General features: G+C 42.6%; 1 protein-coding gene across 10 annotated transcripts in view; it reads left to right on the top strand.

Moving 5' to 3' along the window:
• The window catches only part of ARHGEF9 (Cdc42 guanine nucleotide exchange factor 9), a 384,837-nt gene that overhangs the window by 255,134 nt on the left and 106,353 nt on the right, over positions 1–23,350 (top strand). For all 10 annotated transcript variants that reach the window (XM_032228177.1, XM_032228179.1, XM_032228180.1 and 7 more), the window contains one exon: positions 2,356–2,535. In XM_032228177.1, coding sequence (XP_032084068.1) covers positions 2,356–2,535 — 180 coding nt within the window. The remainder of the gene's footprint in view (positions 1–2,355; positions 2,536–23,350) is intronic.

Raw genomic sequence — 23,350 nt, forward strand, 5'->3', positions numbered from 1 at the left:
AGGCAAGAAGTTCACCAATGGCTTCAGAAGAATACATTTCCGTAATTGGCAAGACTTGATAAGAATAATAGAATAACAGAATAATAGAGTTTGAAGGGACCTTGTAGGACTTCTAATCCAAGTCCTGATCAAGCAGGAGACCCCATACCATTTCAGGCAAGTGGCTGTCCAGTCCCTTCTTAAAAGGCTCCAGTGATAGAGCACTCACAACCTCTAAAGGCAAGTTCTTCCCATTAGCTAGTTGTTCTCACTGTCAGGAATTTTTTGCTTAGTTCTAGGTTGCATCTCTACTGGCTTAGTTTCCATCCATTGTTTCTTGTCTTGCTATGCTCTTCAAGTGTCCTGTCCCTGTGCAATTTTTTTGTGTGGAAAAGTTGCATTTAAAAAAAGTGTAGTAGAGTCAGCTAAACTCTATAGCAGGTTTTCTATTCCTCCATATCTACAGGGAATAGTATCAAGGGCATGTGAAATGTTAGTACCACTTTATACTGCACTGGTGAGGCCACACTTCGAATACTACATCCAGTTTTGGTCACCACAATATAAATATATGTTTGAGACTCTAGAAAGAGAAGAGCAACAAAAATGATTAGGGAACTGGAGGAGAAAACAGATGGAGAATGATTGCAGGAATTGGGTATGTCTAGTCTGTGAAGAGAAGGATTAGAGATGAATTGGTAGCAGTCTTCCAATATTTGAGGAGCTGTCACAGAGAAGAGGGGGTTGACTTATTCTCCAAAACACATGAGGGCAGGACAAGAAATAATGGATGGATACTTAACAACGAGAGATCCAATCTACAACTAAGGACAAATTTCCTGACAGTAAGAACTATTAATCAATGGAATGGCTTGGGATGTCTTTGATTCTGTCATGGACCATCCTAAGATGAGGGTGGCTTGGGACACTTGGCCTCTTGCTCTCTTGTTCACGATTGGTTGTGACGAAGGGGTCTTCTAAGAAGACTATTTCTCCTACACCAGATCAGATGTTGAGTAGCACTTGCATTCTTGATGTTGCAGAGATCTATAGTACAAACAAGTGATGGCAAATTCCTAACTTGAAGTGAAATGAGATTTGAACTAGCGTGAAGATTCATAAGACTAAGATTTCTTCATTATGTCAAATTATGTGCAAAAAAAACCCGCAAGTCCAAAAGCAGCCGTTCCAAATTACTAATTTATTGCTAAAGCCTATGCACAGGAATTTTCTCAGTTAGCACTTGGTTAGAACTGGAGAAGTGTCAATGGAATTCAAGGGAGGGGTTGACTTAGTTCTCTTGTGTCTGTGTAGTGATTCTAAACTGATGCCCATTTAACTCCTCCCCCTGCCAGTTCTTCTCCTACATCTTGTCTGAATATTAATAGTGCTTGCACTATTAATTACTGCTACTTAGCATTAGATGGTAGAAAATGGAGGAACGAATTAAATACCCTTCCCATTAAAGAGTGATTCTGTTGAGGCTTTCAGCCAACCAACTAGCTAGCTTATTCTGTTCCATACTCCATTTTTTCTTTCCCATCTGATATTCAGTATTCTGGGTTTATGTGGAATGCTTAATCTTTATTGCACTCATTATCCCCCTACCACCCATTTTTTAAAGATGATGCAGAAAAAAAACATTCTTCCATCTATTATATCAAATCCTCAGAGAGAAGACGCAGTGGGAACCCAGATTTGGTAGCTTTCTGGATGCAAGGGTAGATGCCAAATATGTGACTTTTTGCATGTGTCTTCATTTGCAGCCTCTAATGGTAGTCCTTGACTTATGAACACAACTGGGACCAGATTTCCTATTTTCCAAGCAGGACAGTTGTTACACACCCAACTTGACAATCTTTTTTTGCCATAGTTGTTAAGCAAATTTGGCTTCCCTATTTGCTTTGTTTCTTAGAAGCCAGCTGGGAAGGTTGCAGATACTGATCACAAGACTTTTCCAGGATGTGGCAACTATTTTAAATACATGCCAGTTATCAGGTGTCATAATTTTAATCCTGAGATATTTCAATGATTGTAAGTCTGAGGATTGGTCATAAATCCCTTTTTTTCAAAGTGTTGTAATTTTGAATGTCTCTAAATGAATGGCCGTTAATTGAGGTCAGCCTTAGTCTGGCAGAGAAATTCCTATAAAAAGGTCTTCCCTGAAATGACTTGAATGGCATTATTTGGGCACAGAATGTCCCTGGCCAGGTGGCCCAAGCTCCCTGGGTTCTTTCAAAAGGAAGGGAGTGGCATTCCCACCAGGTGCAAGGCGCATGGTGTCCTCATCCTCTCCGAACAGGGGTGGCGGGTGGAGGTAGCTTTCTCCCTGGGGGAAGAGAATGTGGCTGATGGGCCTTGTGTTTGTCTTTCAAGCTGATCAGTGGCGGTTCGATTGTCAGTGCCGAGGCAGTATGGGATCACGTCACCATGGCCAACCGGGAGTTGGCGTTTAAAGCGGGAGACGTTATCAAGGTACTCGATGCCTCCAACAAGGACTGGTGGTGGGGACAGATCGATGATGAAGAGGGCTGGTTCCCGGCCAGCTTTGTAAGGGTGAGTAGCGTCCGTTTTTCTCATTTCCCCCTCCATGCTCCATCTAGCTGACTTCATCATAAGCGGGTGCAGCTGGGCGCAGAGCTGGTGGGGCCAGGCTAAACGGGTCATTTTGGTCCTCCCTCTCGATTGACTGAGTGAGTGAGTGAGTGAATGAGTGTATGGCATATCATTCATGGATTTGCAATATATAGTAATAATTCCCCTAGCTTAAAAAATGCAATATAATATGAATGTTAGAAAGAATCTATGTTCAAATACTAATGTTTAGGCCATCTAATCATTGCGGCGCAGCATTGCTTATATGAAAAAAATCCGATACTGGACTGGTATATACGCTCAGCTTACAGCCAGTCATGCTTATGATCTCCAGTTTGATGTGGGACCCCGCAGTCGCACTGAGGGGAGGATGCTGTGCCCCATTTATAGAGAGACTCCTGGCAGGTGTGCATCCTATTCAAGATTGTTCATTGCTGCATGGAAGCTGAAAGCCTGGCACTTTTTTCATGGGGTTGTTTATATGTCTTCCTCTGTCTGGGCATTCAGCAATCCATTTGGTTTTCCATTAGGAATTATTGTTAAAGTAGTTGAGCAGCAGATGGGGCTTCCTAGATTTGAGCCTTCTGGCTGATAAATGAGAAAGATCAGTGGTTGTGGTAGGAATGAGTTGTTCATAATTTTTAGGTCACCCCTAAATTGTACAAAATACTAAAAAATAACTTTTGTAAATGGTTGCACCTGCTACTAAACTGCAACCACTTTGCAACCAAAAATTGCATCTGCTAAGCAAAATCTTTCAAGGGGTCAAGAAGGGCAACAGCTGCTGAGGGCATCTGGAACTTTTTCCTGGGTTGGATTCCCACTTGGCAAAGTCATACATGTTGTAGTAGAGGTGTTATCGCATCACAGAAAACTGGAGATGATCTACCAGCTTTTGAAAACAATCAGATAAATTCAAGGGAAAGGCAAGTTCCCCAAATGAGATAAAAATGCAAAAGCTAAACCTGAACAAACCTGGGCAAACGCAGTCTATCTTTGCATCAGCTGCCTTTGAAAAAAAGCATCATTTACCAAACTCAGGATCTGAACTGCCTTCTGGCTGACACTGTGAGAAATCAGGTTATGAAATGAATGGGTGTTTGGCCGCCTCCGTTATATTTTTCTTATGTTCTTATATAATGGAGTAACTGAGCTATTTTCCATTTTGCATCCATTTATTTAAAAGCGTGCTCTGCCCCATTTCTGTATTAAATCAAATGAATGAGAGATGTTTTCTCCAAACATGCATTTTTTTGCATTTTATATTAATTATTTTTCCAAAAAATTAAAACTCATTCTCCATGATTTCACTATAAATTTTGAACTTCAAAATTTTGGAAGGCTAGCTTCAAGTTTCTGTAAAAATGGAAAACTGCAGACATGACACAAATTCTACCATTAGGGAACATAAGATTTTAAGATGTTCTGAGTAGATCTTATAATTGTGGAATCTTTTCTTCTTGGAAATGTTGCAGAAATCTGTTTTTGTTTGGCTTTTCTTTTGCTGTTTTTTTAATCCAATCGGTGTTCTATTTTCCATTGGCTGCAAAATAATCTAATATTTATTGTTCAAATGACTTTTTATTGCTTTGCTATTTTTTATTTTATTTTATATAAATGTGCTTCAATGGTTTCTAGGAAAACAGGCTTACAACAACACATATTCTAGGGGTACAAATGGGTCTCCACTGTGCATAACACTTTTGATCTACAAGGATTCATTCTGGATTCTGTTTCTCAGCTGTACTTAGAGGGATACAGAAAATTGCAGGAAAAGGAAATAATAGACACGTACAGTCCACTGGTATTTAAATAAATCTAGGAATAACACTCAGTTGGGAATAAGATGCATAATGTGACTTGTTTTGTAAAGAAGTTCTCTTTAGAAGCTGACAGTTTTTTCTAAACAACAATTCTTCCAAGCTAATAGTTAGGAAGGGAAATAAAACCAAGAGACTTTCTGATTTTTTAAATAGTCTCACACTGATTATTCGAGTGCTCTTATTTACTTAGCCATTGATTATCTCCTGGTTTAGAGGCAGCGATAGCGATTTATTTAATACTGTGTCCGATTGTGGGTAGCTAGCTGAAGTCCTTATAGCTCAGTGTGAACACATCAAATCTGGAATTTTGATCCCTGAGCTTTCTGGGGTAGAAAAAAAAAATTCCTCAAGAACTAGCTTGAAAAAGGTTTCCTTAACTGAGAACCTGGAGATATGAGGTGGGACAGGAATACTAAGCCCTAAAATGATAAGCTGCCGTGCCTCTCTCTGAATGAGTTTGCATGAATTCATTCAGACTGATCATTGATCCCTCATCCAGTCAATTTCAACTCTAGGGGACGGTGCTCATCTCCGTTTCTTAGCCAGCGTTGTCTGAAGACACTTCCATGTCTTGTGGCCAGCGTGATTATATGTGCTGAGGCACATGGACTGCTGTTAGCTTTCCACCAAAGTGGTACTTATTTATCTATTTGAATTTGTATGCTTTCAAACTGCTAGGTGGGCAGGAGCTGAAGTAAGGAACAGGAGCTCATCTTGTCACGCAGCACTCAGGTCTCAAACCCGGGCTTTCAGCTTTCCAGCTGACAAACTTAGCATCTTTAATCACTGAGCCATCATGCCCTCTATTGATTGATTATGTGTGACTGTAATCAGATCATTGTCAATTTTTAGCAAATACATGGACAGGCTTTCTCATGACCATCTGTCCCTAATCTGATTTTTTAGGTCTTCCAACAGGACACCTGTCGCCTCTGTCCATCTACCTTTCTGCTGGTCCTCCTCTTCTTCTAGGGAGGCCAAGCAGCTATAAGAAAATGAACAACTTTGCAGAGAGGACAAAAGGCAGCTTCTCTCTATCATCCCACCCTTCCGTTCCTTTCTGACATTTAAATACATTCCTTGTATATAAGTAAGTTTCAAGGCAACAGGGGTGGTCTGGTCGCCCAGTGGTTAACACGTTTGGCTTGTCAACTGTAGAACCGGCAGCCCAGGCTTGAGACCTGAGTTCATGCGACGGGGTGAGCTCCCATCCTCTCTCCAGTCCTGCCAACCTAGCAGCTTGAAGGCATGCAAATGTGAGTCGATAAATAGGTATCATTTCAGTGGGAAGGTCACAGTACTCTGTGATGTCATCCTGGTTACATGACTGTAGAAATGTAGTCTTTGGACAGCGCTGGCTCACTGGCCTTAAAATAGACATGAGCACAGTTGCCCTGTATAGTTGGCCATGGCTAGCGGAGTAAAATCCACAGGACTTCTTCAGGGCAATAAGAGAGTGCAAGCAAACAATAAGAAATTATACAATAATGGTACATGATGGACTACTGGCTATGAGGTGGAGCTGTAAGAGCAGTTAAGAGGATTTATTTAGATAGATGCTTAAGAAAAACAGAGGCTAAACATGGAGAGTTTCAAACAATGCACACCTGAGGTCAGGTGAAGTTAATCCTCATTCAGCTTCATCTGAGAAGCTTTTATTTTTTCACTGATGGAAGAAAGACTTAGCAATGCTGAAGATGCCTTGGAAGAAAATGGAAGAACCGAGAGGAGAATTTACAGGCAGGAAGAATAAGAATGAAGAACCAGTGAAGGTAGAACTGCCCTTTTCTAAGTTCAAGATAGCCATGACCAAAACAAGGGAAAATGAAAATGTGATTTACTTCTTAAAGTCACAATAGCAAGAATAACATCTAACAGAGTAACAGCCATCAAATCCTAAAATCTCCACAACATAACCTGATTAAAACTATTCAGACATAAACCCTTGAAATCCTCAAAAGTGGCTGCTTCTAAGTGAACCACTTACTTAGTTTCTCGATTTCCTGTGATTTTTGTATATATCCAAAGCTTGCAAGCCCTCATCACCTGGATTGGTTAAGGAGAGCATGTGTGTTTAAAAAAACCCTTTTCTGCACCTTTAATTAAGCTATTCAGTTACCAGCCTACCTGAGATGGTTTCTGAATTTGTTTCTATTTAGAAAAAAACGTACATTTTATAAAAGTATCAATCAGGATTAATTAATTAATTAATTAATTAATTAATGGTTTCCATAAATTGCAGGATTCACAAAAAATAAAAACCATTGTTTTAATAACATTTACAATTTCTGTAGATATATAGATCCAATAAAAATGTAGTTGATTCTTCTGTGTACTTAATATTCAAATTCTTTCAGTAACTTTTTTTAAGAACAAGAATCGACTATATTTTTAGTACACCATTTCACAGCCATTAAATCATCAGGGAACTTCCACTGTTGAGCAATTATTAATTAGCTGCTAGAAGTAAAAATATAAAAAGTTCCTTATTATGTAATTTAGCAATTACTCCCTTGAAGATGTGTAATAGTGGGGTGCATTCTGCTCTTTGATTAGAAAGGAGTTTTACTTTTGTAGATACTTCTAGAACAGCACACTTCTTCAAATATCCACCCCATACAGGTTGCTATGTGCAATAGTTCTCCCTCCAGTCTGTCTTCCTAGGGGGCGTTGTTCTTGCTCCTGATTGGCTACCTGTTTGACAGCCGGTATATATAAAGAGCTGTCAAACAGGACTCAGCTGTTGCCAGTTAGCTGAGATGTTGTGAATTGCCGTGTTTGGCAACCTCTTAAGCATTAAAGCTGTTAGCATTTGAAAGACTTGGCTTGCCTCAGTCTGTCCACCCGGCATTCTTAAGTGCAGTTGATAAGTTAGTAACTCAGTGTCAGCGTTCCAAATAGCATCCAAAATTAAATCAGAGTCCAAGGCAAAATATTGTTCTAAGTTCCAATTTATTAGGAGAGTCTTGTTGGCACATCTGTGGAAACCCGAATCTGAAAGCTTCCCAGTTTTCCCCACACAGTTGAAAGTTCATGATCTTGCCCTCACACCCACAAGTCCATCCCATGGTCCAATCTCCCACTGCCACGCTGGCAGTTCCACCCATCCAGTTCCAGTCAGGCTCAGAGGTGTAGAGAACAAAAGATAACCTTGGCTTTCTAGAAAGGAATTTTATTTTGAGAACAACACATTCTACTCCTTACTATTCCCCCTCCCAATTCCCCACTAATGGAAAAGCATAGTAACATAATAGAGAGTGTGGCAGGCCAAAGATCCTAAAAGGAACCGCCTACAGGCCTGACACTCGATTGTTGAGTGGATCCGGCTCCCCAATTGACTTTGCTAGTTAAAAGGTCTGAATAGGTGATCACATGACCCGGGGACGCTACAACCATCATAAATATGAGTCTGTTGCCAAGCATCTGGATTTTGATCAGGTGACCACAGGGATACTAGAACAATTGTAAGTGTGAAAAATGGTCATAAGTCACTTTTTTCAGTGCTGTTGCAACTTTGAACGGTCACTAAATGAATGGTTGTTAATCAAGGACCACCTGTGCTATCAAAATTCCTTCGGGAGTAGGTCTCTCTGGGGATTAAATGCCATTTATCTTTGAATGGCTCCATAGGGCAAAAAATGTATTTTTATTAAATCACAATTCTACTTCAGGTTTAACGTAGGCAATAATCTTATCAAAAGATCATAAAATTAGTTCCGCCTCTACAGCTTTTATCCAAGCCAAGAATTAACACATTTACACCTCACAGCTTATGGATCACTTAGCAGGTCTCTCTGAAGTATTGTCAAAGGCTGAAGTACTTTCTCCTGAGTTTGCATTTTATACTCCGACAAATCTAATATTTAATTACTCATTCATCTCTTAGGTTGGAGGGCTGTTGATGAGCAGGTAACCTGAGATCACATCATCTCCTCTCCAAGTTGTAAAATATTGTGTGTCAAACATCTTGAGCAACGTAGGTTGTCCTGAGATAAATTTAAATTGGTGAAATTAACGTTCTTGCTTCCTGCACAACGTTGGCCACTTTTCTTCTTATATTCCAGAGAGACATCTTCATAAAAAGAACCCATTTTTGACCCAGACTTTCTTCATTTTTATGATCTTTCATCTCTGAATTTTTAAATTTATGATCAATTAATTAAGTAGGAGAAAGAAGGGTTAAGGATTCAGGTACAATGATAAGGACTGCACCACTGGAAGAACCAAAAGACCGAGTTAAAGGTGGATTTTCCTGGAGAAGATCTATATGATTGCTAAGAGTTGACACACAATCATTTGATGATTGCAATTACATTGTTTTAGCAAAAGGACAAGCAAGGTTGCACAGTGTTGATATTGATGGACTACCAGTGGGGGGGATCACATTCCAGTCCCCACTCAGCCAGCAAAGTTTTTTCTCCAAGCTCAACATACCTCACAAAGTTATTTTTGTGGGGAAAACCGAATGAGGGCCTGCTTATCCAAGACTTCTTGAGTAAAATGCACTATCAATCACCAACCAACCAAACCACCCTGGAATCATAACCCTTCTAAGACTCTTACACTATCCAAATTGCAAAAGAACTCTTATATGCTGCATCCAATTTTGGTCACCACAGTATAAAAAAGATGTTGAGATCCTGGAAAGAGTGCAGAGAAGAGCAACAAAGAGGATTATGGAGCTGAAGGCTAAAATACACAAAAAACTGTTGCAGGAATTGGATATGTCTAATCTAGTAAAAAGAAGGACTAGGGGCAACATGACAGCAGTGGTCCAATATTTGAGGGGCCACCACAAAAAAGAGGGGTCAACCTATTTTCCAAAGCAGCTGAAAGTAGAACAAGAAGCAATGGATGGAGACTAACTAAGGAGAGAACCTAGAACAAAGGAGAAATTTTCTGAGGATGAGAACAATGAACAAGTGGAATAGCTTGCCTTTGTGGGAGAAGGAATGCATTAGCTGTGATTTGGAATAAATTTGGAAGAACCAAAGCATTCTCGTGCATATGACCAGCTGTGTCTGGAAGTGTGGTATGCCCTCCATTACTGTCCATCCTCTCATTTCAGAAAATGTGGGTTGAAGTGTCTGCTTCACAAAGAATTAAATTATACTGGAAAGAGTAACTTAAAGCTTAGAGATTTTAGGCAGTATTTTGAACTTTCTTTCCTTTCAGTGGGACAAGTGCACAGCCATTAAGGCTCAGGTGAAATTCAAGCTTTGAAGCTAAAAGGCCAATTGGCTATTGAGGACTGGGGTATAATTTTTGACATGGGGTTGGCAGAAGGGTTCTGTGAGGTTAAATGAATCCAAGGGAAATGGGCATAAAATCTTCTCCTGGAGACACATTCTGCTTGCAGTCAATGTCTTTAGCTGAATGTTTCTTAACCGTAGCAATTTTAAGGTGCATGAAATCCACAATTAACCAGCCTGAAATTTAAGACCCATCAACTTCTTGTCCCAGAATTCCCCAGCCAGTGTATTAAGATGTGTGGATTACAATTCCCAGAATTCCCCAGCTAGTAATTTGAGATTCATGGATTTCCTCTGTCAGAATTCTCCAGCCATAATTTTAAGATGCATGGACTTAGCTGGGGAATTCTGGAGGTTGACCCACCCAACTTAAAGTTATCAAGTTTAAGAAGCACAACTTCAATGTACAGGTAATCCTTGACTTACAATCACAATTGAGCCCCAATGGTTTGTTGCTAAGCGAGACATTTAAGTGAGTTTTGCCCCATTTATAAACCATTCATGTCACATTTGCTAAAGTGAATCATTGCAGTTGTTAAGTCAGTAACCCGGTGGTTAAGTGAATCGGGCTTCCCCATTGACTTTGCTTGTCAGAAGGTCACATAAGATGATCACCTGACTCCAGGACATTGTGATCGTCATAAAGATGAGTCAGTTGCCAAACATCCGAATAATGATCACATGACCATGGGGATACTGCAACAGACATTAAGTGTGAAAAACTGTCATGTCACTTTTTTCAGTGCCCTTGTAACTATAAATGGTCACTAAATGAAGTATTGTAAGTTGAGGACTACCTGCATTTGAATGGGAGATACAGAGAGTTATTCATTGGCTACGAATTTCACTTGACATTAAGACATATTTCGGAATCCAAATTGCTTTCTGTCCGGTTCACCTTAGCATTTTCTTCACAGAATCCTTTTAGTTTGATTGGCTTAGGATCAATGCTTTTTCTTAGAGATTTTCTTTGTGTGACTCACTAATATCCTCATCTAACTTGTGTTGGGGATGCTTTCTGTAAGGGTAATGGTGCGGGGATGACCTTGGGTGATAGGGTGAACAGAGGCTACCCAGGGAATGGTCAGATGACAGAATAATGCCATTGTTCTGACCGAGGCTTCCTGAGAAAGCATAAATCACAATCTTAGCCCCCCAAACCCTCTTTTATTTAGATGGCTATGAAGAATGGTCATTCACAGCCCATAATGATTCACAAATAGTCTGTGAAGATTCCGACAGAGGTCTGCTCGAGTTGACAGTCTTTCAGGGGATGTTGATAAGCACCCACTTTTATCTCCCTTGAAACGTGGCCAGAGACCTAATTGCCTATTAGGTTTGCAAGTCCAAACGTAGCACAGAGTCAAACAGGACTGGGAACAGGCTCAACCTTCTGATGATCAAAGTCAACGGGGAAGCCAGATTCATTTAACAACGGTGTTACTAAGTTAACAACTGCAGTGATTCACAACAGTTGTGGCAAGGAAGCTCGTAAAATGGGACAAAGCTCACCTAAAAACTGTCTCACTTAGGAACAGAAACTTGGGGCTCAATTGTGGTCATAAGTTGTGGACTACCTGTAGATTGTGTTCATGTAGGCTTACGATAAAATAGAATTAGCTCATGAAGTCTGATTTACCTGGCAAGGCTGAGACTCCTCTGTCAGGTGTTGGCTCGGACATTCGCGTCTTCACTGAATTGATTTGCAGGAAAAAAAGTTTGCTGTCTGTGACATTTTGCTTTGCTTTGGTGTCTGAACTTTTGAAAGGATGACTGCATTCAGAGATAACGGTAAGCCAAGAATTATCTCTTTTTCCTAAACCCACACCTTCCAAACTCAAATGTGCTCAGCAAACATGATAGGATTCTTTCTTTCATAAGAGTGTTGATTTTTTTTTTTGCGAGATTGTGGTGTTCTTGAATGGGCCATATTTCAGGATGACGTGCTTATATTTCATGAAATCTCATAGGATTTCTCTATTTTTTTAAAAAAAATGTATTTACAATTATAGGGCTAGAAGGCACCTTGGAGGTCTTCTAGTCACTCCTTGCTCAAAGCAGGAGACCTTATGCCATCCCAGACAAATGGTTGTCCAGTCCAATCTTTTATGATTTGATTTGCATTAATTTGGGGAGACACTTGAACCATTCAAAGTGCAGCGTTTGTGGACCCTCTTTATTAGCCTTGGTTGAACGCTGTAAGCAAACTTAGATTTGGAAGCCTCCTCTCTCTTTCTCCCGCTCTTCCACTGGTTTTGCAAGGAGGGAACATTCATTAAAATTGTTAACCATACTTTACTTTGCCTTTCAATCTGGCTCAGGTATGGTTTATTTATTATACTTATTTATTAAAATTCTATGCCCCCTGCCTCCCCTACAAGGTGATTCTGGGCAGCTTGCGAAACATAGTTCCAATTAACTGGACAACTTCACTATTTTGTCAAAAAAAATTGCTGTAACCCCCCCCCCCCCCCCGAGAAATACAGATTAAAAACCTTTGCTGAATTTTTTATGCCCCAGACCAGCAGTTCTTAAACTGGGGATAATTACCCAAGGGAATAATTTGGACATCTCCTGGGAGTAATGGAGTAATTTGTAATAGCTTGTTTGTTAGTCAAGGATCCAGGGTGGATGCTTGTGTGAAACAACAGAGAATCTAGTGAAGTTTTTAGGGGAGGGCTGATTGTTAATAACATTATTCACAACCAGGAAAAGAGTTAATTGGGTCAAACATTTTGAGAACCACTGTCCCAGACTGTATTGTGCTGGGAAATCAATCTCATGTTCTCATATTCAAACCTAGACATGTTAAATTTAATTAGAGTACCAATAAAGATGTCATTTATAGAATCTTTAACATTTATAGGTTCTTAGGAACGACTGGTTTATTTAGATATTGCCTCTTAAAGCTTTAAGGCTTGCTACCAGAATCCGATCTTCCACAGGCATTCCAAGAAGTGCAGCTCTTCATAAGTTTCAGAAAGTAGCTTAAGCACTCCATAATCCCATTTGCTTTTTTTTTGGGGGGGGGGGGCAGCAGTGGAGTGGGAAAATGTGATAATCTTAGACATTTCAGATTTTTAAGGATAATAGTAATATATTTTCCTCTTTTGAAGATGTCAGGAAACCAGCAGAATATTGCAACTCATTTTCATAAGTGGAACAATTTTGGAGTGAATATTTGACAGTGCATTTCAGCCCAATTATTTTGATAGTGGATGTCCCCAAATATATGGCATTTCCAGCATAATTGTCAATGAATGAAGGTAAATATATGTGTCTCAGGATAATGTTGCAGGATCCAGTCTGGGTCGGTCCCTGGGACTACAGGTTTAGTCTTCTGAGCTTTCGAACTCGTGCAGAGTAGCTTCGTTTAAGCTATTCTGTGCGTGGTATTTATGTGGGGCCACACACAGTCAGGCACCAGCACAAATACTATGCATAGTCAGAGCACACATTCTGCTGGAGAGAAGTTCCCTGAGGACGGGCTTCAGCACGAGTCTGAAAGTTCAGAAGACTAAACCTCTGGTCCTGGTGACCGACCCAGATTGGATCCTGCATAATTGTCAACTTTCAAAGATTGGGGAAATGTTGTTGTACAGGTTGTCCTTGACTTACAACACTTCATCTAGTGAGCATTCAAAATTACAAAATCACTAAAAAACCTGACATGACCATTTTTCACATTACGAGCTTTCTAGCATCCCCACAACCATGTGATCAAAATTTGGACATTTGGCAGCTGACCCACATTTATGATGGTTGCAGTGTCCCAGAGTCCCCCTTTGCAACCTTTTGACAAGCAAAGTCAATGGGAAGCCAGATTCCCTTAGTAACTGTCTTACTAATTCATCAACTGGTGGGATTAACTTAATAGCTGTGGCAAGAAAAATCGTAAAATGGGGCAAAACTCATTTAACAAATGCCTCACTTAACAGCATACATTTTGGACTCAACTGTGGTTGTAAGTTGAGGACTACCTATATTGTTTCAGGACAGAACACCAGAATCTTGAAAGCCTGTTCAATTTATTCTCCGACCTTCTACTAAAGAAAATCAAAGGACTGTTACTTTGAGTTTCTTTCTCATACTTCCTCTTATCTTGGTCCCCTTACTTAACAACTCCTTCCTTCCTTCCTTCCTTCCTTCCTTCCTTCCTTCCTTCCTTCCTTCCTCCCTCCCTCCCTCCCTCCCTCCCTCCCTCCCTTAAGAGCTCTTACATACCTTCCTCAAGGTTAACTCTAAATTCCTTTATAATAACTCCATCACCACTAGTTAGTTCAGCCCTAAATAATGTCATTTTTAAGCCACGTATTGAGATGTGATTCAGTTCGATTGCATGCTATTGCCCTGTGCACGAGGCAGTCTGTTTGGTTTAGAGCTTTGTGCCATTTGTGAAACCAGACAAATTTGGTGCACCCAGCAAATTCTTATTAAAGCAAACAATGATAAAACAGGTATGCAGAACTTGTGGCCTTAGAGAACCATCCTCGGGCTGTTGAACATTGTAATTCAGCCACAGCTACTTCCTTCTCTTTAACTTAACCCAGAATATTTACCCCAAATGAAAACAAGTTTAGAAATCCTGCTCAATATGCATTGAAAATAGAAAAAGAAAAAACACAAACACAAGTCCTGGGTAATGCCAAGATTCCGCACTTCTTCACGCTTGTTCTTAAAATAGGCAAACAAAAAATATTTTGGAATTAATAATTACTTATTAAAATAAAGTGTAAAAGAAGAGACCTTGTGAATAAAATCAATTAATCCCCATTTGCATATGCCAAATATTACTTCTCACACAAATAGTCAGTCAGTCAGTCTGTCTGTCTGTCTGTCTACCTACCTACCTACCTACACTATATTGCCAAAAGTATTCGCTCACAACTGAATCTGATTATTTGGATGGGTGAGCGAATACTTTTGGCAATATAGTATATCTATCTACACCCACCCACTCACCCACACACCCTTCCCACCTTCCAGAAGAATAACAGAGTTGGAAGGGACCTTGGAGGTCTTCTAGTCCAACCCCATTCTCAAGCAGAAGACTCTGTAGCATTGCAGACAAATGGCTGTTCAGCCTCTTCTTAAAAGCCTCTAGTGATGGAATAACTTCTGAAGGCAAATCATTATACTGGTTAATTTTTCTCCCTGTTAGGAGATCTTAGTCTGAGGAGCTACCATTGATTGGTAGCTAACCAATCAACCAATTGGTTAACTAACCTAAATCTAGTTTGGTAAACTATGGCTTTGTCAGTCCTAGCTGCAATGTCTGAATTGATATATCATGGATGTAGTTGTTGCTTTATCTACAGAAATAGCTGCATTGTGAATTTTAAAAGCAGATTTCTGAGAGAGTGGAGAATGGAAGAAAAAGATAACCCTTTCCTTGCTGCTATGTACGGATGTGAGTTTAGTCATGCTATAATGATACCACAGTTGCATCACCCACCTTTAGTATCAGTTCCCACAACCAAATCCTGCAAACTGAGGCTGAAAAGCTGGTTGTTAGAGGAGCCACTGAAGAATAAGCTGCTTGATGCAACTTGCATGAAGGAGTTTTAAAATGTATACATCCAGAAAAATATACTGTAAATATTCCATTAAATATAAGGTTCTTGAATCCTGAGTCTGTTTTTGGGTAGGTAAAAAGTGATAGGTAAAAGGATCTGCACAGGATCCTCTGGTTTTGGATTATGGACTTTTGACCCAAACTGACTTTGAAATGGTCAGTTTGGGAGTGTGGAGAGAATGTTTGTACACTCTTCTCTGCTCGGTTTTTGATGCAAGAGGACACAAAAATAGACGTTGACGGTTCTGTTCTCTCTCTTTCATTTCTGCTTCATCATGCAAGACATTCAAACTGACACTTAGCTGTATTATCCCAGGAAAAGTGGAAAGCCTTGTAATCAAAAGTTGTTATATAACTGAATAGCTGAGAGATACAGTAGCAAGGACGTCATCCCAGGGAATTTTTATTTAGGACAGCCTGCTTGTTCTACCTAACCTCCAGCTTGCTTTAGTTCAAATCTAAACCAGGAAATACATTCCAACCAAATCCACCAAGGTCCAGATTCCCATAGATGGCAATAACACTCAAACTTCATCTCTGCCAGGAGCAATTATTCTCCAAAGCGTGCATTCCTTCGCCTGCTTGCCTCCTCCATTTCAAACTAGTTAAATCTCTTCCTTGATTCTTCTGGCAGCTGCAGTCACACCAATGGGCTAAATAACCATCTCTTGAGGAATCCGAGATCCCCATTTACCATCTCCAAGAAGCAGGCAGGGACCCCTGAGACAGAGAGAAAAGACTGAAACTAAGGAAGGAGCTGATCCTAAACATTAAGATACTTACACAAACATAGTGTGAGCTGATAGACAAGGGATAATATAATTTACAAACCTAGTCCAGGTTGTCCTCAACTTCCAACCATTGATTTAGTGACCGTTCGAAGTTACAATGGTGCTGAAAAAAAGTGATGTCACCATTTCCCAAACTTGCGACCTTTGCACCAACTCCATGATCAAGTGATCAGAATTCAGATGATTGGTAACTGGCTCATGTTTATGATGGTTGCAGTGTCCCTGGATCAGGTATTCACCTTTTACGACCAACTGTCATAAAATGGGGAGGGAGAGGGAGGCATGGAAAGGGAGAGGGAGAGACACTACAGTGAAGCAGCAGTTCCCCAGGGAGGAGGGAGCACATTCAGGAAATGGGGGAGATGAGACTAGAGGCAGCCCAGTCCACAGCTGGATAACAGATAGAGGAAGAGAGCTAAGACAGCCACTCCCTAGAATCTCCCAGGGTGTCTTCATTGGGAGGAGAGTTTATTGTTTAGCTGGGCAAGATCCCGGCTAAAGCAAATAAAGAAGTGAACTCTAGCTGGATTGTTCTACCTCATTTTGGATTTAGGCTGATGCTGGCTTTCTTCCTCATCTCAGGGCTGGGACCTTTGGACTTGCCGGTGCCCCTTCTCACCAGGTGTCCCACGTGATGATCTCTCCACCAGCATGCCCTTCTGCCTCTGCAATGCAACCCCTTCCCCTTTCTCATGCTTTCCCTGACTCTGATGTTTTTATTTAGTGTATGGCATAACATACATGGATTTGCAAGATATACTAACATTTCACCTAAATTAAAAACAGAGAAAAATCTGAATATTAAAACGATCTATATTTAGATACCAATGTGTAGGCCATCTAACCATTGAAATACAGCAGTTGTTCCCAATCTTTCTGGCTTGGCAGACTGGTGGGGGAGGAAGAGGGGATGGTTGTGTCTGACAGGTGTCATGGCAGGTGTGAGCTCCTGCTACTCACACAAATGGAGCTTTGCGTGTGTCTGCCGCTTGCACAAGTGAAGCTTTGTGTATGCTCGCCCGCCACTTACTTCACCTGGTTCCAAACGAGCAGCAGCCCTGGGGTTGGGGACCCCTGAAGTACAGCATCGTTTATCTGAAATAAATCAGATACTGGAACTGTCTATGCCCTCATCTTGTAGCCAGACATGGTGTGACTGTTGTGAGATCCTGCAGTCACTCTGAGCTCTGCCCCATTTAGGCAGTGAATCCTGTCAGGCCTTGTGTGCGATGTGAATCATATTCAGGATTGTCCATTGCTGACCTGGTAATTCAGAGCCTCACCTGCCTCTTTTTATATATCCAGGATACATAGAGGTGCCATTCCAGCATTTTCTTCCTTTCTGCAGGTGTACTTATAGGTTTGTATTGAGTCATTTGCCTTCCCCAAAAAGAAGCGTGACCTAACACAAGCCCAGCCACTTTCCTTTGGCCAGCCGCTTCGACCTGCCACTCAATGTTTTATTTATTTTATTTTAAATGTTTATATAACCTCCCACCTTTCAATCAGCTCTGGGTGGCCCTGTGCTGCCCGGCCACAATGGTGAGTTTTGGAATAGAGAGGTGTCTTTTTCAGCCCTTCTTTCTAGGGCTGTGCTGAGTTTCAGATTTGAAGGGAGGAAGGTGATTCAGAGCACGTATGTGCATGCTTATAGCATCTTTCAAAAACCACTTAAAGTGGTTGTTTCCTGGGCTCACAAAATGATCTTTTGTGGTTTCTGCATGATCTTTGGAAAAGGCGCATAATTTAAGGTATTCTCAACACGTAGCAAGCATATGTCTTGTTCATGCAAGTCATATTTGTCTGCTTAAACCTTTTTTTCTCCAGCATTAGGAGAAATGACTTCTCGGTTGATTAGATTTCAGCCCTGCAAAAGAATTCTGTGGAATTAGTTTAACCTGTACATAACTGGATTTATTTGTGGCTTAATCGAACCTCCTGGGATTACTTGGGCAGTTCTGTTTGTCGTGGGAGTTCCTATAACACCTTAATCCTTTGTTGGGCCAGGTTGTGAATGGGCCAGAGAATGTGTTGCATGAAGAAGCTTTGAATGATCTAGCACTTTGGTTTTGTTTCCTGTAGATGAGCCATATCAGAAGACCAGCCGTTCTGCCATATTTTTGCATTGCATTTGAATTGTTCAGTTATTCCAGAAGTTAAATCAAATTATGTCTTCCGAGATAAATTTGCTTGCTGCATCTCTATTAGTTATGCTCCGTGGTAGTCTTTCCCAACCTCAGCAACTTCTAAGATATACAGACTTAAATTCCCAGAATTCCCCAGCCAGCATGCAGGCTGAGGAATTCTGCAAGTTGAAGTGCACAAGTTTTAAAGTTGCCAAATTTGGAAACCTCTGAAAGCATGCAAATGCAAGTAAATAAATAGTTACCACTTTGGTGGGGAGGTAACAGCACTCCATGATGTCATGCTGGCCATGTGACCACGGAAATGTCTTCAGACAGCACTAGCTCAATGGCCTTGAAATAGAAATGAGCAGCACCCCCTAGAGCTGGCAATGTTTAGTGGATTCCTTTTTTATAATCTCTACTGATTGTGCCTTATTCAACAAAGTACTCTTCTACCAATTCTAATATGCTAAATTTAGAATGTGTATTCCGCCACACCTCTGTCCCATTTCTATGTTCATATTTTATTTATTCTACGGTACTGAATTGCTAGATTTTCAGGGTTACAATAAGCCAGGAGGAGCTGTGGAGATTTTTGGAAAAGCAACACATTTTTCATTTATTTTTGGAATGTCGCACTGGGAAAGGAAGACTAAAAATGCATTTCCCAAATTCCCTGAAATTATCACTTTGTATATTACTTTTTTAGCCTGAATAATTTTAAGCGTATTGTAAAAAAACATTAAAAATATTAGTGTAACTATGGTAAATATGTGTATTACATGAATGCACTGATCATTTCTGATTTCATCCTTTTCCATGCGTATCCATTTAAAAAAAAAAATTGGTCTTAAAATGGCCATCTTGTCATTTTTCCACTTCAGTTCGCAAATCAGTTTTTTTTATGTTCATTACATCTTTAAATCAGTTGTTAGAAAAATTGGTGGGTTGTCTCTGCGATCTTCCAATTCTTGACCTTTAAAGCTCTAGTGCAATAATAAAAGAAATGTTGTTGAGCAAAACATAATCAGCGGAAAATGCTTGGAAAAGCAGAGAATATGAAAAAGGAAATTGATGGAGATTTTTGCAAATTAAAGGGACCACCATAGTTCATAAGGTACATGTTAGAAGCAATGCATCAGCAGCTATCTATTTTAAAATGTAAGTTAAGCTGTGAAAATAGAACACCTCTTGATTTTCCTTTCAATGCAGAGCATAATTTATGTTTCTTGTGACTTGAACATTGAATGCAAATGAAGGAAAATAACATTGCCTACATTATTTTCACCTGTTTGCTGTTTGAAGAACAATCATGCTATGCTATTTATTTAGAGCTGAATGCAGGAGAGTGTTTTTATGTTTTCTTAGACCCTCCTGGTGTTTCAACTTAAAATTGTTGATTATTTTTGGAACAATCCTTCTGGTTCATTTCTTAAGAATTGTGTAGGAACAGGAGTTGACAAGACCGGGGGGGGGGGGTGTCAAATCTTGGGATTGAACAAGTCTAAAAGAACTGGAATTCATATTACAGGTAATCCTCAGTTTACAACAGTTCATTTAGTGACTGCCTTATGATCATTTTTCACACTTATGACTTTAGCAGAATCCCCATGGTCGCATGATTTACATGTCAGACCGAGCGCTTTTAACATCCAGCATCAGAGCCTACCTTCGGGCAATTAGGACGACCAAAAGAACACACATTGCCTCTCTGATTGCTTCCGCTGAGTCGCGCCCAGCCGCCTTGTTCAGGATAACCCGTTCCCTCCTAAATAGGAGGGATACGAGTGATCCTTTGCAAGGCAGAGCTGAGGATTACATCCAATTCCTCGTGGATAAAGTTGCTCGGCTTCGGACGGACCTGGACTCCAATTGTGCAGAGCCAGCCGAGGCACCAGGGGAGAATCTGGCAGGACATCACTGGATTGATTTTCAAGCTGTTACCCCTGAGGACGTGGACAAGGCCATGGGAGCTGTAAGTGCCTCCACATGTGTACTGGACCCGTGCCCCTCCTGGCTGGTCGCTAACAGCAGGGAGGTGACATGGGGCTGGATCCAGGCGGTTGTTACTGCCTCCCTTCGGGAGGGGTTCTTTCCCCCCGCTCTAAAGGCGGCGGTGGTGAGACCCCTTCTGAAGAAGCCATCTTTGGATCCAGCCATCTTAAACAACTATCGTCCAGTCTCCAACCTCCCCTTTGTGGGGAAGGTTGTTGAGAAAGTGGTAGCCTTTCAGCTCCGGCGGTCCTTGGAGGAAACTGATTATTTAGATCCCTTCCAGTCGGGATTTAGGCCTGGCTACAGCACGGAAACCGCTTTGGTCACATTGATCGATGATCTCTGGAGAGCCAGGGATGGAGGTTATGCCTCCGTCCTAGTGCTCCTTGACCTCTCAGCGGCTTTCAATACCATCGACCATGGTATCCTTCTGCGACGACTGCGAGAGGTGGGGGTGGGAGGCACTGTTCTACGGTGGTTCTCCTCTTACCTCTCAGACAGGTGGCAGTCGGTGTTGGTCGGAGGGCAGAGATTGACCCCTAGGCCCCTGAATTATGGGGTGCCGCAGGGATCGGTCCTGTCCCCCCTCCTGTTTAATATCTACATGATATGTAGATATGGGTGAGATCATTCGACGGCACGGGATAAAATACCATCAGTATGCGGACGATACGCAGCTGTATCTGTCCACCCTGTGCCAACTCAGTGAAGTGGTTGACGTGATGTGCCAGTGCCTCAAGGCTGTTAGGGACTGGATGGGGGTTAACAAGCTTGTACTCAATCCGGATAAGACCGAGTGGCTGGTGTGTTTCCCTCCTACTAATTGGCCAAGTGTTCCATCTCTCAGGCTGGGAGGTCAAACAGTACGCCCCTCAGACAGGGTTCACAATTTGGGAGTCCTCCTGGACCCACAGCTGACTTTTGAACACCACTTGTCGGCTGTGACCAGGGGGGCATTTGCCCAGGTTCGCCTGGTGCACCAGTTGCGTCCCTACCTGAACCGGGAGGCCCTCACAACAGTCACTCGCGCCCTTGTGACCTCTAGACTGGACTACTGCAACGTGCTCTACATGGGGCAGCCCTTGAAGAGCATTCGGAGACTCCAGCTTGTCCAGAATGCAGCCGCGTGAGCGATCGTGGGTGCACCTCGGTTCACCCTCGTAACACCTATCCTCCGCGAGCTGCACTGGCTGCCTATTGGTCTCCGGATACGCTTCAAGGCGCTAGTCATCACTTATAAAGCCCTTCATGGTATTGGACCTGGGTACTTGAGAGACCGCCTGCTGCCAATTACCTCCACTAGACCGATTAGATCCCACAGATTAGGCCTCCTCCGAATTCCATCCGCCGGCCAGTGTCGACTGGCGACTACCCGGAGGAGAGCCTTCTCTGTGGCTGCTCCGACCCTCTGGAACGAACTCCCTGTGGAGATTCGAACCCTCACCACCCTCCAGGCCTTCCGCAAAGCCCTTAAAACCTGGCTGTTCCGACAGGCCTGGGGCTAAAGAGCTGTTGCCCCCGTCTCGAATGGTATGACTGTCGTGTGTTTTAAATTATGCATTGTTATGTGTCGTTTTTTAATTTTTTGTCTGTATCCCCCTTCCCTGGTTTGAGTTGTGAGCCGCCCTGAGTCCCCTTCGGGGGGAAAGGGTGGCATATAAATATAATAAACAACAAAACAACAACAACATTTGCGCTCTACTTGGGGCTGCCCTTGAAAAGTGTTTGGAGACTGCAACTGGTCCAGAATGCAGCCGCGTGAGTGATACTGGGTGTGCCAAGGTACACCCACGTCACACCTATCCTCCGCGAGTTGCACTGGCTGCCCATTGGTCTCCGAACAGGATTCAAGGTGCTGGTTATTACCTTTAAAGCCCTACATGGCCTAGGACCTGGGTACCTACGAGACCGTCTCCTGCCACATACCTCCCTTAGACCAATAAGATCACACAGCATGGACCTTCTCCGGGTGCCTTCAGCAGGACAATGCTGGCTGGCGGCGCCTAGGAGTAGGGTCTTCTCTGTGCCGCTCCGGCCATATGGAATGAGCTGTCCCCAGAGATCTGGGCCATCCCCACTCTCATGGCCTTTCGCAAAGCCATTAAAACCTGGCTTTTCTCCATAGTGAGGGGGGAGGAGTATCCAGAATGGGTTGACCTTATCCTCTCGTGATTGGTTTGAGTCAGATAAGCTCTTTGGGCTCCGCCCCCTGGAGGTGAGCCTGCCCAGTTTTCTGACTCAAAACGATCGTGAGAAGTTGCTCATTCGAGAGCTCCAGGAATTTACTAGGATCTAAAGGAAAATTCATTTGGACCCGTCGAGTTTTGCCTCCCTGCTTCACACACAGCCTCCTCCTGCAGGATTGGGACTGCCACTAGCCCCCCTGGGGCGGCAGGCTGCCCTGGACACTGAGGAGATCCGAAGACTCTCAGTGAGGAGCTTGGCCGGGCAGCAGGAGAAAGGGCAGAAGCCTCTAGCAGGCAGCCCTAACCAGGAGGACGGGCAAAAGCCTCTAGCAGGCAGCCCCAACCGCTGAGGCTTGTAAGTCGCTGGAGCGCTCCGTTGCTCCCCTCAAGGGTTGAGCGACGAACCAGGGCTTTCAAACGCCCTGGAGCGCCCGTGCTGCCTCCACGTGGCCAGAGGATCGTGAGGAAGCCGAAGAAGCTGTTCCTGGCCACAGCGGCATCGGAGGAGAGGCAGGAGGAAGAGAATCCGGCTGGGAGCGCACGTGGCAAGCTCTCAGGAGCTCAAGCCTCGCTTCAGGCACTTTTAAATTTCGCGCCCCTTTGCAAGCCGGTCGGCGCCATTTTGAAGCCGGGAGGACCCACGTGGTCCAAGATGGCGGCGCCCAGCAACTACCAGGAAGGAGAGTCCCAGGCAGTTGCAAGCAGGGACTGCAGCCCCACCGGAGGGGCAGAAGAACAAGCACCCAGGTCAGTGGCTTCCCCAGAGACTGCCCGAGGAGGGGGGGGGGGAGAGGAAAGGCTAAATGCAAAACCAAGCACCTTTCCCCCAGGGCAGATCCAGAGGAAGGGAGGAGTCACAAGCCTCCCAAGCCCTCTAAATACGAGCGGAGGAGGCATAAGGCTTTAGAGAGGCTTTGCAACCAAGCAGCCAGCCATCAGAACGCCCCAGGCAAAGGGGGGGAAAATCCAGGCACTCCCTTATCCAGCGGAGGCTCAGGGGAGAATCCAGCCCTGCCAACAAGGATCCC

Source organism: Thamnophis elegans, chromosome 12 (assembly GCF_009769535.1).
Source record: "Thamnophis elegans isolate rThaEle1 chromosome 12, rThaEle1.pri, whole genome shotgun sequence".
Taxonomy (NCBI): domain Eukaryota; kingdom Metazoa; phylum Chordata; class Lepidosauria; order Squamata; family Colubridae; genus Thamnophis; species Thamnophis elegans.